We start from the raw sequence: 16,497 nt of genomic DNA, 5'->3' as shown, positions 1-16,497 counted from the left end.
GTGGTTAGTCTTTTAACTTACATTAACATGTCACAGAACAATGTCAATTTCACTGCACTACAGGAAAGCTGAGATATTAATTTATTCCAACTAAGTTTTATCTTTATTGTTAGCTCAGACTACAATCACGGGGCTAGTAGGGCTGTAGTAGAAATTATTACCAATCTTGCTATGCACAAGACAGCTCAAGCTACTCAAACTTTCCTTCCCTCCCATGGCCAGAGGCAGGCTAAAAGCAACTCTACAGACAACTTTGCAAATGAAAAGCTTCATTTAAAAACTCCAGGCTTCTTCAAATTAAGATATGTTTATGCATCTATTTCCTTTGAGTTCTTCTGCCACATTGCTGAACTATAATTACCTCACGTTTTAATTCCGCCACAGTTGTTGACAGATTGGAAACCAGCTGTGTAACGTTGGTGAGCTGTGCTTGTAACAGCTGGATTGCTTCTGTTTGACGCTGGTCCTGTAATAAAGACAGTCATGTCGTCAGGTTCCCAGTATCATATACTCTCACAGAGCGTTCTGAGACTAGCCAGCATTCTGAACAGCCAAGCATTTTGTAGCCACGTGATTTATTCAGCATCGTTTTCAACATGGCATTCAAATTTGAACATTTGAAACTGTTTAAGCAGCATTAGTCATATACACACATGAAAACATCAATATTTTTACTTATCAAATAACATTATGTAGCATTATGCCAAGTGCATTTCATTACAGTGACTTCTGCTATCTTCATTAAAGCAGATCAAGTAACCAGCTCCGTGCAATGGCTATCAGGAAGCTGAGTACTGTCATGTTACAAAATACACATGCTATAGTCTAACTACACAGAGCTATAGTCTAAGGGCTGATGCATAGCTTCTGCTCTGGGATCAGGTGGCTGGCCACTTAGTGACAGGAGCCCAAGCGAGCCAGGAAAAAGAACTTTGCAGCTATCATCTTCCTGGAAAGGGCCCTAACAGGATTCTTAATCCTACGAGAAATTAAGAAAGATGAACAGAATACCAGGGAGGTTAACCAAGAACAGCACCTCACACTGACCAGCATCTGATACTAGTCAAAAAAAGCAGAAAAGAGTACGCATATGATCTCAGGGAAGTTGTGATTTTCTTCACTGTTGATAGACAAATAAACTACAGGCCTGAGACTGCACTTCAGAAGTTTTCAGATAGTTTGGGGTTAAGCCTGCTATGCCACATAGGCAGTTTCTTTAGTGACTGTTCAGCACTGCAGTTAGCACTGTACTCCACAGCTGCTCAGGAAAGCCAGGATGGCAGAGCGGGGTAAACCTCCTTCAGTTCCCACTTCCTTAAATCACATTTTAAAGAATGAACTAAAGCTTTTGTTACATACACTACGATTTCAAATGCAAATTTGGCATAAACCATTACTGTACCCTTCTCCCTTTCTACAGGCTAGGTGTCTTCAGAAACATCAGGGCAACTGACTATCTGTACTTTAAATCAGAGTTGAAAAACAAACCAAGTTAAAAAAAAAAAAAGGGGGGGGGGGGGGGGTGGAGGCTGAATGCAGCTACAACCAAGAAACAAAGGTTGGAAGAGACCTGGATAACTTTTTCATTGAAAAGACATTTAAAAGTTCTAGCCATTGCCAGCCCACAACTGATTTTTTTTCTTCAAATACAAAAATCAAGAAAGAGAGCTGGAAATGGCTTTATTCTTAAACAAGTGGGAATATATATAAAAACTTTATTACAGAGAAAAAAAATTGGGAAGCATGGAATATAGTTGCTTTTTAAAAAAAGGCAGACACACAGCTAACACAAATCTTCAATTGAAAGAGAATTTCTGCACCTCCTTGCAACTCTTGCTTCAAGTTAACTTTCCTAAGCAGGAAAACATTTAAGTACTACAATAAACCATACCTGCTCTTCAGCTATTCTTGAGGTGTTCTGAAGTTTTATTATTGTTTTATTGAAAGCCTTCTGCATTTCTTCCATTTGCTTTCGGTACCTAAAACAAAGAGTGTAAATGTCTGAAATGCAAGTTCATAAAACTCCTAGCACTAGATTTGTCTTTAGGAAATATCATAATGCAAAGGGAAAGCTTCCCTTTGTCCAAATAAATTTTACTTAAACATCAAGTGTTATTTCCTTTTAAGCTTCAACATAAAGTAGGGGTATGTCCCTTCCTAGTTTGCTTGTAGGTTTTTTCCCCAAGGTTAAAGTCAAATCTATTTCAACACTTTAGAGCTTAACACCAGTTGACTAGAATTCACTATGAAGAATTCTCTACAAAACGCTGACTGTTGAGAGAGAAACACAACAGTAAATATAACAAAGAGCACCTTCCTAGGAACCACTTCTCAAGTTGGTAAAGCTTCCTGATTCTCCTATGGCTAAGGAGCATCATAGATGAATTAATGTTAATTTACATACATCGCTCAAAAAATTCTGGGTCTCCATGCTCCCTTCAACAAGGGTTATTACAGATAACATGGTAGTTTAAGTGGAAACAATCAATTCAGTAAAGGTGGCATTGTAGTGCTGTGTCATTTGGTTTAACAGCAACAGGAGGATGTGCTCTTTTGTTGAAAGGATTATGACCAGGATTAGTGCTTACCTCCTGGCAACGCTTTATCCTTTTATAAAACCCACAGCAATATTCCTAAAACAAAATAAATGTAATTGTATCTGAAATACAGAAAGGGAATCCTTGCCCCGGACATCTAGGTATCTGGTAAGACACCTAGGATTAAGTACTTGTCTCAGTTTTCCATAAAGATTTATGCTGTGGTCTAGATTATACTTAGCTTCCACTGTATTACCTGCCATATGCGTATATTCCTTTGTATAATTGGCTAAAATCATGTTTACACTCTTACCAGTCTTCCTCAGGACTTACCTCTGACTAAGTTCTTCTAAATAACGGCTGCTGAGAGACATGTTTACTTCCAGGGCCTTTATGCGATTATTAAGGCGCATGAAGACAGATTCCTTTTGATTAGATCCATGAACAAGATTTCCATTAGCATAGCCTAGATCTGTTGAATTCTGCAATTCAGCATAGAAGTCTGTAGCTGTCCTCTGTGGTCCCCCAGAGACCGGAATTGCCATTAAAGCTTCTTCAGTTGCCTGATCGTCCTCCTTCGTTTCAGCAGATACAGAAGAGTCAATAGAAGGCAAAACAGGTTTCTGCACTTCTGGAGTGCTTTCCTTTCCTTCCTCAGCATCACTGGCTAACGTGCCCACTGTATGTTCAGGCTGCAGAACAGTCTCTGTAGGCTTTGAAATCACTGGAGTAGCAATAGTCTCTCTTGTGCTCATCTCTTTTACTTCAGTTGCCACGCTGGTCTCAGAAGCTACAGGACTTTCTTCTGCAACAGAGCTCTCAGCCTTTTCTGTTTCTGCACTGACTTCAGCTATATCTAGGTGGGGAGTTACACTTGGTGCTACCTGGTCTGCATCTTCTTTTGCAGGCTGCAAGGCCACATTAGTTGTTGGCAATGGCTTAACTTCAGAAGTAACTTCTAAGAGGAGTGATTGAGAGACAGTTTGAGGGTGGCTTGGCTCTAGTTCAATCACATCTGTGGTTTCATTACTGATCTCCTCATGAACCACACTGCTAAAGTCAACTGCAACAGCAGATGCAGATGGTCTCTCAACTTTGCGATCTAATTGCTCAGGCAGAGGCTGCTCACCTATTGATGTATGTATAGATTCGGTCACAACCACCTGTGGCTGCTGAACATCAGCAGAATAATCTTGCCCTTGTTTACCTTCAGTTTTGCTACGCTGCCGATGCATGGCTACTGCAACTGAACACCATTTAAACAGATATTCTGAAAAGGTGGAAATACAACATGCTGTTGCCATGTCATAACAGTATTTTTCTGTCTTGAGTTCAAACCATGACGCTTCTTCTTCCTGATCCTCATCGCTGGGCAGCAAGGTTACTGTTGATTGGCTTGTATCTTCTTCATACTCTTGTACTAGCTGAACAATAGGACTTTCTTTTGTCAAATCCACAATTAATTGGTCTTTATCGATCTGTGGAATATCTGTAGTAACAAGTCTACAACAAAAGAGTTAAAGACGGGATGTTACTTCAACAGTTTTACGGGCCTGCTCTGGAAGACTGCACAAATAGGATCTTTTAGAAAATTAGCAAAGCTTATTCCAGTGACAAAAGGCAGTTTGGACACAGTAAGAAATTCTGTAAATTAGTACTTTCTCTGGTGGTTTTCAATCCCAATTTGCAAACAAGTTATTTCAACCCTTGCTTCTAAAACAGCAAGCCTTCTCAATCAGATACTGCCCCTTCCCTCACCCATGAAAAAAAGTCACCCGTTCTAATATCACTAAGTTCTTATAAAGCAAGCATCTTGCTTGCTCTTCTGCTGCAATCTTCAAATGCAAATGCAAGAATCACAACTTGCCCACTGACCTTTCTCTCAGTCTCTCAACAATGAGAGTGCTAGGAAATCATAAAACCGCTAAACACAGCACTAGTCATGCCTTAACATTTAAGAGCTAGAGAATCAGCTCCAAGTAGCCAAATCAATTCTAAGCCATTGTAAACAACTGAAAAAAAAACAACCCATAGAATATTTATACACAACTCCTCCTAACCTAGTTCCTTTTATTTGCATACATATTTTCATCAAGGAAAACCTAGCAAAAAAAAAAGTAAGCTTCTAAATCAGAATTTTTGTCAACACAAGTTAAGTTTCAGCAATGCAACTAGTCTCCCTTGCAGGAGACAACCTGCAAAACCTGGAAGAATATTAAGTCAGTTTCCACCCAAGAAATCTGCAACAGTCAAGAGAAAAAAATAACCACTCCCACAACTTCTTCTAAACAGAGTAATACAAACAATTAAGAAAGTTAGTGATGCATTTTGACATTTAGTCAAGTGTAATAGTAACTAAAGTAATTTATTTCCCTGGTCAGTACATTACCATACTACAGATGTCACCAAATACATTTTCATCAAATGCTTTCTACTTGTTTAAGGCTGTGCGCCGTATCTAAGCATTCTACTACCAAAGATTCTGGACTGGTGCATGCTAGCTTCTGTTAAGCTAAAAAAACACCCAGCACCAATCACTTACTCTGGTGAAGGAACAGGAGTTGGTTCAGGCAGTCTTGGTGCAGCTGTTGAAGTTGCAGGGGTGGAAGTAACGTTTTCAGACACACTGTTGTTTCCTGCTACAGCGAAGAAGAAAACGTGGACATAAAAATTTAAGAACCATGTTTGTTTTCAATGAATTTTGGGGTGGTAGTTGTGGGGGGTTTTTTTAGATTATTAACTGCCATATCAAATTAAATGCAAAAGTCACCCAAAAGTTATTTGAATGAAAGTGCTACTGACAGTTTATGTGTAGGATGCTATGGAGAAAAATATTTCCAGGAAGAAGCAGCAAGTTAGACTTTACAGTTGGAGCTGGATAATACAGAGATAAAGATCTCCGAATATAGCTGAACAAACATGTATGTTAACTTTGTACCAGTTCCCTTCTCCTCAAATTCAGCATCCTTCTTCCACTTTTCACAGTCAGTAGGATAAGAATCCTACAGTACTAATCAGGTATGCCATAGAAGGTGAAAAATTCATTTCAACATAGATCATCCAACTCTTCACAAAAAATTAAACAAAATAAAAAAAGAGAAAACTTTCTGGAATGTTTTTCATCATAAAAAAATAAATACCTTCAGCTTCAGACGACTCTTCAGTTTTGGCTCCAAGCATATTAGCAGCAATATTCACCATACTTAGGATAGCATCTAAAAGAGAAAACAACTATTCAAAAAGGACATATTCAAAGGGTCCAGAGATCAGCACCACTGAGCAACCTGTTATTTTGTAACACTTGCTTGAAATGAATCTCAGCATAAGGATATAAAGAAATATGGTCATTCTATTACACTGGATGCATCTGCTGCTTTTAACGGATAAGCTAGAAACCAGTATTTGACAATCCATACCTAATCTTTGGCAGCTAGACCTTCTAACAGCAGTGAGAAGTACTCACTGGTGATTAGCCCACTGAAACCAAGGAACAGTAAGACAAACAGAAGAATATTTTAGCATGGAATTTGCTGACAATCTAAGTGTGTGAATCACTGAGGGAGGTCCTAAACCAGAAATTTAGAGCTTGAACACTCAAACAGAGGAGCTCTAATACAGACAGGTTAGATCATTTGTCATAGTAACACTGAAGAAGTGAGTGAAGAAATGTCATTTGCTAAATGAGCAAGACAGAGTTCTGCTTTAGAACACAGGATGTCTGCAGCAAGACAAACACAGAAAACTACAAACACATTCAATTTAAGCTGAGTCTCATTTTGCATCATATCTCCCCTCCTTAATCCTGTATCGGACTTTTGGCTCTGGTACTGCTACATCATAAAAAAATCTCAATATTTTAAGATTTGAAGAAAGCGTACACTTTACAATGTTACTTGAACACAATCAAGATCAGTTAAGGCAACTGAAAGAAAACTGTAACAAATATCCACAAATCTGACTTAGATTTATTTTTTTTTAAAGGATCTGTTGAATAGAATAGCATATCCCCCTTTTCCCCCCTACAAACTGAAATTCACAGAAGTAAATGCAAAGAGGATCTGTTCTATACCAGCACATATATTAGATACAACTAACTCTTTGGTCCCAATATTGAAAGCAAACATCATTGCCAGACTTGTACAGAAGACAAGGAACAGAGAAAGAGCACCTTACTGTAAACATGCCAAAGTTGACCCAACTTTGTCCAATTCTGCCCCACCCACCAACATACATATGTACTGTTTGTCACATGGATAAGTTTAAAATGTTAGAGAGGCATTTTAGTAGTAAGGACCAATTTCTTAGACTCCAGGAAGTTCTGTTTAAAACCTTGCTTCTGCCTTTCCTCCAAAACATGTCAAAAAATATTATTTATCTGGGGTTGTATTCTTTGAAAAGTCATGATAAACAAAAGATGTTAAACAAAGTATGAATTGTTTCTCACTATTGATGGAGAAGCAGAAAAAGACAGAATTAAGAGTTGGTAGTGAGCTACCCTCACAGGTTAAAGTAGAAGATGACAAAATACTTCTTATGAGATTAAATGTCTGAGAAGACCACTGTCTCCTCCTCAGAGGACCCCCTTCCTCGCTGTGTATCAGTCTATTTAAGACAAATGATGCAAAATGGAAGTCCATCACATTTAAGCATGCACATATAAAAAGACACCACAAAAACCAACACCCAAACACTCAGTGTTCTTCCCAAAAACAGGAACACTGACTACCCTGCTACAGATGAAAGGTCTCAGTAATAAGATCCAGCAGCCAGAACTAAATAATGATCACTGCAACATTTCAGAGCTCAGCTGTCTTTTTACAGCACTATCAGCAATAGGTGTTTCAAATCTTTTACTCTTAGCTTTAGTACTCTAAAAAAAAACAATAGAAAAGTCACTGCATTTTTCAGACAGTGAGGAAAAAAAACACTTGCAATACTTGCACAAAGAACATGTGAATATACTTCACCAAGATAGCCTGAAAATTGAAACTTTTGAAGTCACAGATAAGAGATAAGCAGTGTCAGGAAAGAATACACTGCTTTCTCTCATCTGAGAGAGGTTAACATTTAGAAATAAGCTGTCTTTTCCACTATTTTCCCTTTGAAAACTGTACTAAACTGTGCAATATTCCTGGGACAGAAGGAAGTGTGGTGCAGTGTAAGACCTCTTTAGAAGCTGCGTGGCAACCGATACTATCCTAAATAATTTAGCAGTTAAGAATACCATTAAAACTGAATATTTAAGTATTCTTAGCCAAATCAACCCCACACCTTCAGGTTTTCCAATAGAAAAGTGACAAGAGACAGTCAAGAACCAGTAGTTATCTCAAAAAATATATATATACAGCTCTTATGAAGAATGTAGAAGCTGCAGTATTTACATAAAGCCTTCTCAGAAAGTGTTTTCCATCCCCTTACTTTCAAGCCATAAAAAGAAAATCTTTATATTGTCTCCTAAAAATAAGGCATCTTAATTAAGCAGAGATTTCCAAGTTCTGAACAATTAAGGTTCTACAGCACTTTAGTACTGGTTATTTACAGACCTATGTAACATTTGTATTCTTTTAAGTGCTCAGGATCCTTAAGTACAGAAAAGAAAATTTCCAAAAAGTAGAAATCCTTAGTGTTCTAAAAACAGGGGTTTCCAGTTCTAAGATACCCCAACTTTGAATTGTTACTATTTAGTCTTATGCAATTAAATTGTTTCAGCAGAAAAACATGAAAGTCGTAGCTGCTGCATGACAAAATGTCATTCCACTTTCAATTATCTCATTTTGTTTCAGCACAGTAATACTTTCTTCTAATAAACCATACTCACTTGTAGCAGAACCAAGGAGATTCTTTGAAGATTTTTCTTCCCCTGTATTGTAATCCAATAGATAATCTGTATATAAATAAGAACACTTTATGACTATGAAAATCAAACGTGTCATAGGCAAAGAAAACAAACCTCAAGATTTAACACGCCATTCAACTGTTTTGGTTTGACAGTGTGAAAATTAAACTACAGAAATAAAGTTAAAGGTCAGAAATTACATACTGAAATATCAAGCTCCAAGCAATGAGAAACCCAAAGAGATTCAAGGGTGGAGCTCCTGTTTCTCAGAATTCGTAACACATATACAGCAAACAGCTCATTGAGCTTCATATATTGTTCTTCCCCCTCCTCCTCATGAGGGTTGGACCTGGGCATTTTCATATATTTTTATTTAAGCACAAGATCTGCAAGCCAAAATAAGCACCTTCCCAATTGCTTGCAGCATTGATCATACAAGCAATCTCAGGAAATGGGCCACGGACACTAAGAATAAAGCTGTTTCGTGTGAGCTGCTTTGATTATTTTAGTTATCCTTTACTGCTGTCAGCATATGAAGATACTGCCTACCTTGCCAAGTGAAATAGAGACTTTTTGCTAGCATTCTAAAGTAACCCTCCAAATAGTTACAATGCATTGTTTAAAAGAATCGTTGGATAAGCCTCAAAATGCTGAAATATTGTCAACAAGACAGTAAGAGTAAATTTAGCAGTCAATTTATCATCACATGCAGGAAGTGATGAGCCACCAGAGTAGCACAAAACATATCTGAATGGCTAAAAATGCAGAAATTATTTGCTTACCATAATCTTCATCAAAGAGCTCTTGTCGTTCAGATTGATACTGAGAATCAGCTATTTCTTCATACTCTTCAACCATGCTAGTACCAAATACCCTATGAGCAAAGGTTTAAAATAAAAATCTAGTATTAGTCATGTAACTAGTTGACACAATTGAAAATTAGAAAAGCAATATTAACATTATATAATACGTAGCAAATAAATTAGATAAGCAATAGTTGCCTTCAGTTAACAAAGAACAAGCAGCAGGTATGCTTATTTTCTCAAATTTGTATTCACAGAGTCCACTGCACGCTTTCAAGTGCTGCACGGGAAAAAAGATCCTCTTTTTAATACTACTAATTCCAAAGAGACTTTTTATCCTTTTTAACTTGAACTCATGCCTGGACTTTTTTGTTTTAAGCTCTCCATGATCTTTCATACCTCCTTTTCAGCTTCACCTTAAACTAACCTTAGGAGTATCTATTCCCAACTACCTCACTTCGCATGCCATATTATCTTTTACCTGCTCTGCCAGGATAAAATCAAATCAATCCATTTTACAGCAGTCTTGTCAAATGAAAATATGGTTTGGCTTATAACATTAGAGCACTCAGGTTCAAATCCTGACATAGCTTTCATAGGAGAATTGAAATTGTTTTTTAGAAGCAGTATCGAGGCTGATTATTCTCTTAAGTACATGCTCAGTTTAAACAGGTGTGAAGGATTCTACAGCTGGTGAATTAGGTAATCACTTCAATTCACAGTATTTCCAAGTAACTTAGTAAAACCCAAAAACTAGAAATCGGTGCCTTTTATGACACTAATTCTCACTAGAAGGAGGTAGGAAGACAAAGCAACCACTTAAGGTATTACCTTATAAGACTTAAAGGACAAAAATGTTCCGATCCAAAGTGCGATATCAGCTCCACCTAAAGAATAAAAGGTACTTAAAACTCAAACCCATAGAGTCAAGAGTTCATTTAACATATACATCCAAACATGAAATTGCATGTTTCATTTACTCAAAGGATTTGTAAATTGCCCATAACAGAAAAGACTCTGAAAGATATATTCTTGCCATGCATTAAAGTGCTGAGTCGCAGTAGAGAACACCCCAAGCCCCATGCATTCATCATTCCAAAAGAAGAGGTTGCTAACCTTTATGTACTTGATGAACATCTGAAGCGAGAGAAAGGAAAAGAGAAAAAAAACAAAGATGTCAGTACAAAGGCTGAACACATGCCACAGGCAACTACAGAGTTTTGCTGGTTTTAATTCACTACTATAAATGCCTAAGAAGACAAGTTATGAAGGATAAAGTTGCAATACTACTTCATCTGCCTTAGGTAGCAAGATTTCATTTAGACCTTGTACCTTGCAGATAGAAGGTTAACATGCAACAAGTGTTTTATTAATGAACTTAAGTTATTCAATTTTTCTAGGCAGCATGATTGCAGACAGAATACTGAAGTATGTTAAATTTACTAAGTGTATTTTTTCCCTCAAACAGCACAGACTACAGAAAGTGACTCAAGAGGAAAAAACCCTTTATAGCATGCATTCTGTGTACTGCTGCTGCTTCAAGTTCAATATTAGCATGCTTCAATGTATAGAAACACTACTGGAAGAAAACGTATAGAGCATCTGACAATACGTCTGGAAGTTTCAGTCATCTGTATTTCTAGTGAGAACTTGACTACACACTGATATTTAAATTAATTTGCAAGTAGAGAATGCATTTATTAAACCACTATGTAGACACTATCAATGAAGGACCATAATGATCTGCGAGATCAATGTAACTATTCCCATAAATGCACCCTTACAAAAAAATTTGTTATTTTTTGATATCAGGTTCATTAAGCCATTTCAAAAATCAAACTTTTCAAAAAAATATTGGACTCGTCTTCTGTAGACTAGGCACACTTAGAACTTGCTTACTTTTCTGCTATAAAAGAAAAACATTACAAAAACAATCCTTCGAGAATTTTACTATGCTACATTATTCAAGGCAGAACACTGTATTCGCCAAGGGATTACGTGCTGAAGCACCTAGTTTAATTTTGGAACTTCAGTGACAAGTAAGATTCCAGTTACCTTAAGGCATTAATTCAGCTGGAAAGCAGAATTAAAAATAAATGACATCTTTATCCTGTGACTCATGCAGAATTTCAGAGTAGAGAAGTTAGATAACTATCATTTGTAGCTACTTCTTCATGAAAGCACAAATCATAATTCAGTGTCACAAACCAAGCTGCATTTTTTTGGCAGCACCATAATCAGAAGATAACACATCACTGGAGAGGACCTAAAAGGTCTGTATATAATTTGAATTTAAACCTCCCCCTCCATCCCAATATTTTCACAAAAGCTTTTCTCCCAGTCCAAGTACCACTTTATTTATGGAGTTTTATTTTCTTTGTGTCTCCTGAGTAAAGATAGCTTGCTGCAAGTTATTTTGAAGGCAGAAAGATCATGGCAAGTGCTCCAGTAGCAGTAAGCCTAAATAATTTGCACGAGTTGCAGTTATGGTTAATAACTGCAAAACTGCATTTCGAGTCCATTGATAAGAACCAGAATTCGAATGCTTACTCTTTCAGATTCACTTAAAACTGTATGGAGAATAAAGCACAAAGGCATCAGGAAATGCACACATTCTAATCTTTGTTCTAGATTTGTGCGTGTGTGTTTGTGTATATATAAAGCAGGTTACAGCCAAGCGACAAAATAGGTCGATCCTTCTAATCTTACATTTAAAAGTTGGTTAAGTCAAATACAACAGAACATCGTCTGGATTTTTCTTAATTCAGGTATCAACTATGTATGTACTTGGACACAAAGTAATAGGTGCTTTCCAAGATCCTCTTGGTTACCGTTATGAGGAAGGTAATACACTTGTGACTGTGTGACAAGGGTTTAGTACATGGCCAATCGCACCACAGCCACTAACAAAACAACTATAAACAATGGTAAAGTATGCTTTGATAACACGTTTCTCTGGATGCTCTGTGTTACAGGGTAAGCCCAGCAAAACCCCTCCTTCCCTGAGAAGCATGGATGCTTTTGTAGTGTTAAGTTACCTTAACATATTTTGCATACATCTGTTCATCCAGAGGAAAGCTTTGGACATTTCTCTCATCTCTGGCATGGAAAGTACCTAATTTAATCCATTTGTTTGTTGGATACCTAGAAAATAAACAATCGAGTCAGCTAATGAAATGCAAAACCCCACTATTTACAGACATTTACTGAGGTTTCCCAAAACAAGTTTTTGCAGAAGTAATTATTTTTTTCAGTTGTAGATAGCAGCAATATGTTTTTTTATTGAAAGAAGATTTGCAAGATAAAGCTAATCCCAACACAAAATCTAAGCGGTATCTCTTCACATACTTAAAGAGAGTGCAAGCCCTTGAATGATGAAACCCTATACTTGATCCAATTCCTGAAATTCAGTCAGTCAACAGTAAAGTTTCTGGAACTGAAAAAAGTCACCTCAGATGAACACTGAGGAACATGACACATAAGTGACAGATTATAAATATTATTGTAAGCAAGCCTCAAAAAACTGTGAGCAGAGTTAGAACTAGGCAACAGATCAAGTGATGCGAATCAGAACCTACACACTTTAAGCACTAAAGAAAAAAGGGAGCTTTTTTGATGCAGTGTATGAACATCTCTTCTTTCATATATCAGAATAATCTGCTTACTCCCAGAAAGTAGTGTGGGTACAACACTGCCTAAAACACAATAAAGTCACCCTTTCACCAGTCATTTGCCCAACCAGTAGTACTCTTATCCCTTCCAATTTCTCAATAGTGTACTACGATTTTTTTTTTTCCTTTTTAAATAATTTGGGGCTATTTTAGACAGAGTTCTGCATTGAAGACAGCTTAAGCCATGTGAAAATGGTCTGAATGACAAGGGACGAGAGAGCCCACAACCCCAGTGGCATTCTGTTAAGGATGTTTATTTTATAATCTGCCATTCACTACCTAGCTACTGTATCATTTCTGCTGCTTCATTGCTGTTTTTCAACAACTTTTTTCTTTTCATTTTTAAGGTAGCCAAGAAAAAAGAAAAATAGGAAGCATGGAAAGAACTCAAGCCATGTACTCTAGAAACTCACAGTTGCCCTTTCCATGGGGAAAAAAATTTGCTAGTAACTGATAATAGACACACACAAAGAAAATCCATGTAATTTCACAAATCATTACACTTTGCATAGTAACAGGCATAGACAGACCATGTTTTAGGAAGCCATCCATTTCATAATTATTTCATTTTTAATTCAGAAGGGTGGGACATACCTGTCACTAATAGACACTAGAAAGTCTTTAGGAGTGGAAGAGAATAATTCATGATTTGCAATGTCAAGCTGCTTTACTTGGACTGGTTCGCAGAGCTCAATAACAAACCTTGAAGACAAAAAGGAAATATTAAGAAATGCACTTTTCCTTCTACTATGACAGTTCTCAGTTCTTTACCTTGTTACTGCATCCTTCACTGGGTATAAAAGTACACTACAAAAATGCTGTACAATAAGGAGGCATCACTTGTTGCTCCCTTCAAAATCACTAGTGCTGTTTACCTGCATATCTAGCTTAGTAACTCGAGATAGCACTTGCAGCTACAAAAGCTTCTTCCATCTTGTATTCAATCAACAAGTCACAGAACTAAAAACTAAGGATAGCAAACATCATTCAAACCACACCTGAGATACCAGTTGGTATGCGGTAAATTCTGATCATATGTCCTACAATTATTTGACAGATGGGGAAAGAAACCAAAATCGTCACTTGAATACTCAGTGGTTTCTCTTCTGTAAGATTATAATTATGCAAAACCTACAAATTCTAAAGTGAATAGTTATCTCCTTAATCTTACTTCTCAATACCAGAGACAGAATTCTATGGGGGGCATAATAAAGCATCTAGTGCTAAATTCATTAAAGTCCACACAGAACTTTCAGGCAGAGACATATCAAGGTCAAGTCAGTCCCACAGGATACGTACAGTCACATCTCAATGGAAAACTATAACCACTCCCATCATACAAGCAAATCTCAATAACCTACCAGATTTTAGTACTGCAAGGATTTAGCATATAAAGGTCCATATTTTCCATCAAAATAGCTGAAGTGCTCTGTATAAAAAAGAAAATTAGTATTTTAAACTGTGCAGTAACAGGACCAATTGGTTTTCCCCTCTCTAAAAATACATTTTATACTAGTTATGCTGATTAATACCAAGTTTCACAACATTCTAAGCAAGGTAATATATAGGAGATATTATGCCATACTACTTGGGCAATCACAGATTATTTACCATGGTGAGCTGTTTAATACAATTCTGTTCAGTTGTTCAATTTCTGTACTAAGTAGACACTACTCCCCCTTTCAAATTCACTTGAAAAGACATCAATTTCTCCATAATAAGACAGATTATAGTTTATATCCCATTTTTATAAATCAAAAAATCACAACAAACCAAAATATAGAAATAAAAGATAACTTCAGAAACGAGCGTTCAGTTTTAAGTAAATGTACTTTGTACTACTTCTTGCTTAAGAGTAAACCGAAATAATGCATACTAATAATTAGTAAATGCTTACCTTTGCCTCTGGATTCGCTGCCAAAATTTTGGCACCACACTCTACAGAGGCATAGTTATTTCTATTTTTCTGGACTTTTTTTGTGGAATGCTGCCCACCAACAGCAGAAGGGTGCATTGACTGACCTAGGAACAAGAAAATATTGCTACTATAACATACCATGCAAATAAACAGGGAACTTCCGCTCACTGCTTTTGTATATAAGTGCTATTAATTATGTAGTTCTAGCAGAAAACTTAAGTTCCAGGCTGCATTCCAATTTGAGACAGTTTTACTAGTCAAATTTGATACAAGATGAAAGCGGTCTGCACATGGATTAAACCAATGCATCCTGAACTTACTCTTTTCTTTCTCCACTTCCATGACTTTCTTCTTCCATTCATCAAATGTTGGAATGTCTCCAGGGTCCTTTGGAGTTATCACTGACGTAGGGTCAATTTCTCCTGTTTTCTTATAGTCTTTCTGCAAAAGAAAGAGTCAGCAATTCTGAATATTTTCAGTGCCAAGCATGAAAACAAAGATGAACTTCAATGCTTTCAAAAAGGAAAAAGGAATTAAAAAAAAGCATACTATTATCAACTCAAGATCAGATACATTATTTGAAATGTTAAAAAATTTGTGCCAAGGTAAGCGCACAAGCCAGGAAAAATGGTATTATTTCCTCCCAGAATTATAGATTCTTTCACTAAGATGCTGGTAATTTTTGAAGCTTAAACTTACACATTTTAAATAAAACATAAGCATTCTGTCTCATAAAACATCTGCTTTTCTTCATGATTTTTGCTTTTCCTCCTCCTAAAGAGAAAAGCTTTCCCTGTATCAGAAATCTTCAAATATGAATGTTGGTTACAAGATGGCAAAAAGAAATGGTATTGCTATGGCCTTGGTCATTGTTTAGCTATTTAAAAAACATAAGCTTTAGGAAGGGTCTCACAGTAAGAACATAAAAGCAGTCTCACAGTTAAGACCCATCCTAGCTAAGTATTCCCCTTTAACAGGGGCCAAATAAGACACCTTGAAAAGCATAAAACCACACCAAGCATTTTTTTTATTTCCTCCAACTGTCATTTCTGCCTCTAGCCATCTGCCTGCTGCTCAGGAACTTCCCATCTCACTCAGGATTCAACCTGCAGACTCCTCTTCTACAAGCTTACCTGGACCGTGCAACCTGCCCCTCCTTCCTCTTTTTTTTTTTTTAAGCTCATGTGAAAAAATTCACCATCCACAGCATCTGTTACATAAAGAACATTTCTTCTGGATTCTACTCCAGATAGTTTTATTTGATTTCTCCAAAATATTTGAAGAGACTCAGAAAAACTGTTCTGTGCCAATGAATTAACCTTGCTGCCCTTTTCTTCCAGTTATTATAGCCTTATTGAGATAGCAATATCAGAACCGAACACAGTGCACAAAATGTGAGGGCTGGGTATGTATACAGTGACAATCAGAAAAGTGATGGATATCACTTATCCTTAACAAAGGTGAGGACCCAACACAGGTGATTATGCTCCTGTGTGTACTGAGTAGATAACAGCACTGCTTACCTCCCTTTTTAAGTTCTCCGAGGCGTTCAGAGCAGATTTTTGCTCATCTGCCCCTTTTTCAGGAGCTGAAACTTTCGACTCAAACTCAGATTTTGTCTTCTTTCCCTTGCCATGTGAAGATGATATGTTCTCTATATGTTGACCTGCAAGGCTGAAAGTTTTAAGAATATTAGGACCTATAAAACGATCACATTTTCAGCCATATGCAG

At 37.0% G+C, this 16,497-nt stretch overlaps 1 protein-coding gene across 4 annotated transcripts in view; it reads right to left on the bottom strand.

The window, feature by feature from the left end:
* The window catches only part of SUCO (SUN domain containing ossification factor), a 41,728-nt gene that overhangs the window by 5,442 nt on the left and 19,789 nt on the right, over positions 1 to 16,497 (bottom strand). For 2 of the 4 annotated variants that reach the window (XM_014943512.1, XM_014943514.1), the window contains exons 6-20: positions 16,289 to 16,439; positions 15,086 to 15,206; positions 14,745 to 14,869; positions 14,209 to 14,276; positions 13,442 to 13,549; positions 12,215 to 12,320; positions 10,293 to 10,313; positions 10,008 to 10,063; positions 9,156 to 9,247; positions 8,356 to 8,421; positions 5,678 to 5,752; positions 5,080 to 5,176; positions 2,871 to 4,040; positions 1,892 to 1,979; positions 362 to 466 (exon numbers count right to left, since the gene is read on the bottom strand). In XM_014943512.1, coding sequence (XP_014798998.1) covers positions 362 to 466; positions 1,892 to 1,979; positions 2,871 to 4,040; positions 5,080 to 5,176; positions 5,678 to 5,752; positions 8,356 to 8,421; positions 9,156 to 9,247; positions 10,008 to 10,063; positions 10,293 to 10,313; positions 12,215 to 12,320; positions 13,442 to 13,549; positions 14,209 to 14,276; positions 14,745 to 14,869; positions 15,086 to 15,206; positions 16,289 to 16,439 — 2,449 coding nt within the window. The remainder of the gene's footprint in view (positions 1 to 361; positions 467 to 1,891; positions 1,980 to 2,870; positions 4,041 to 5,079; positions 5,177 to 5,677; positions 5,753 to 8,355; positions 8,422 to 9,155; positions 9,248 to 10,007; positions 10,064 to 10,292; positions 10,314 to 12,214; positions 12,321 to 13,441; positions 13,550 to 14,208; positions 14,277 to 14,744; positions 14,870 to 15,085; positions 15,207 to 16,288; positions 16,440 to 16,497) is intronic. The other 2 variants (XM_014943513.1, XM_014943515.1) reach the window with 2 other exon arrangements.

The sequence above is a fragment of the Calidris pugnax genome, unplaced genomic scaffold, assembly GCF_001431845.1.
Source record: "Calidris pugnax isolate Ruff unplaced genomic scaffold, ASM143184v1 scaffold63, whole genome shotgun sequence".
Taxonomy (NCBI): domain Eukaryota; kingdom Metazoa; phylum Chordata; class Aves; order Charadriiformes; family Scolopacidae; genus Calidris; species Calidris pugnax.
Note: the sequence above shows the minus strand (reverse complement) of the source record. Positions and strands in the feature narration are given on the sequence as shown.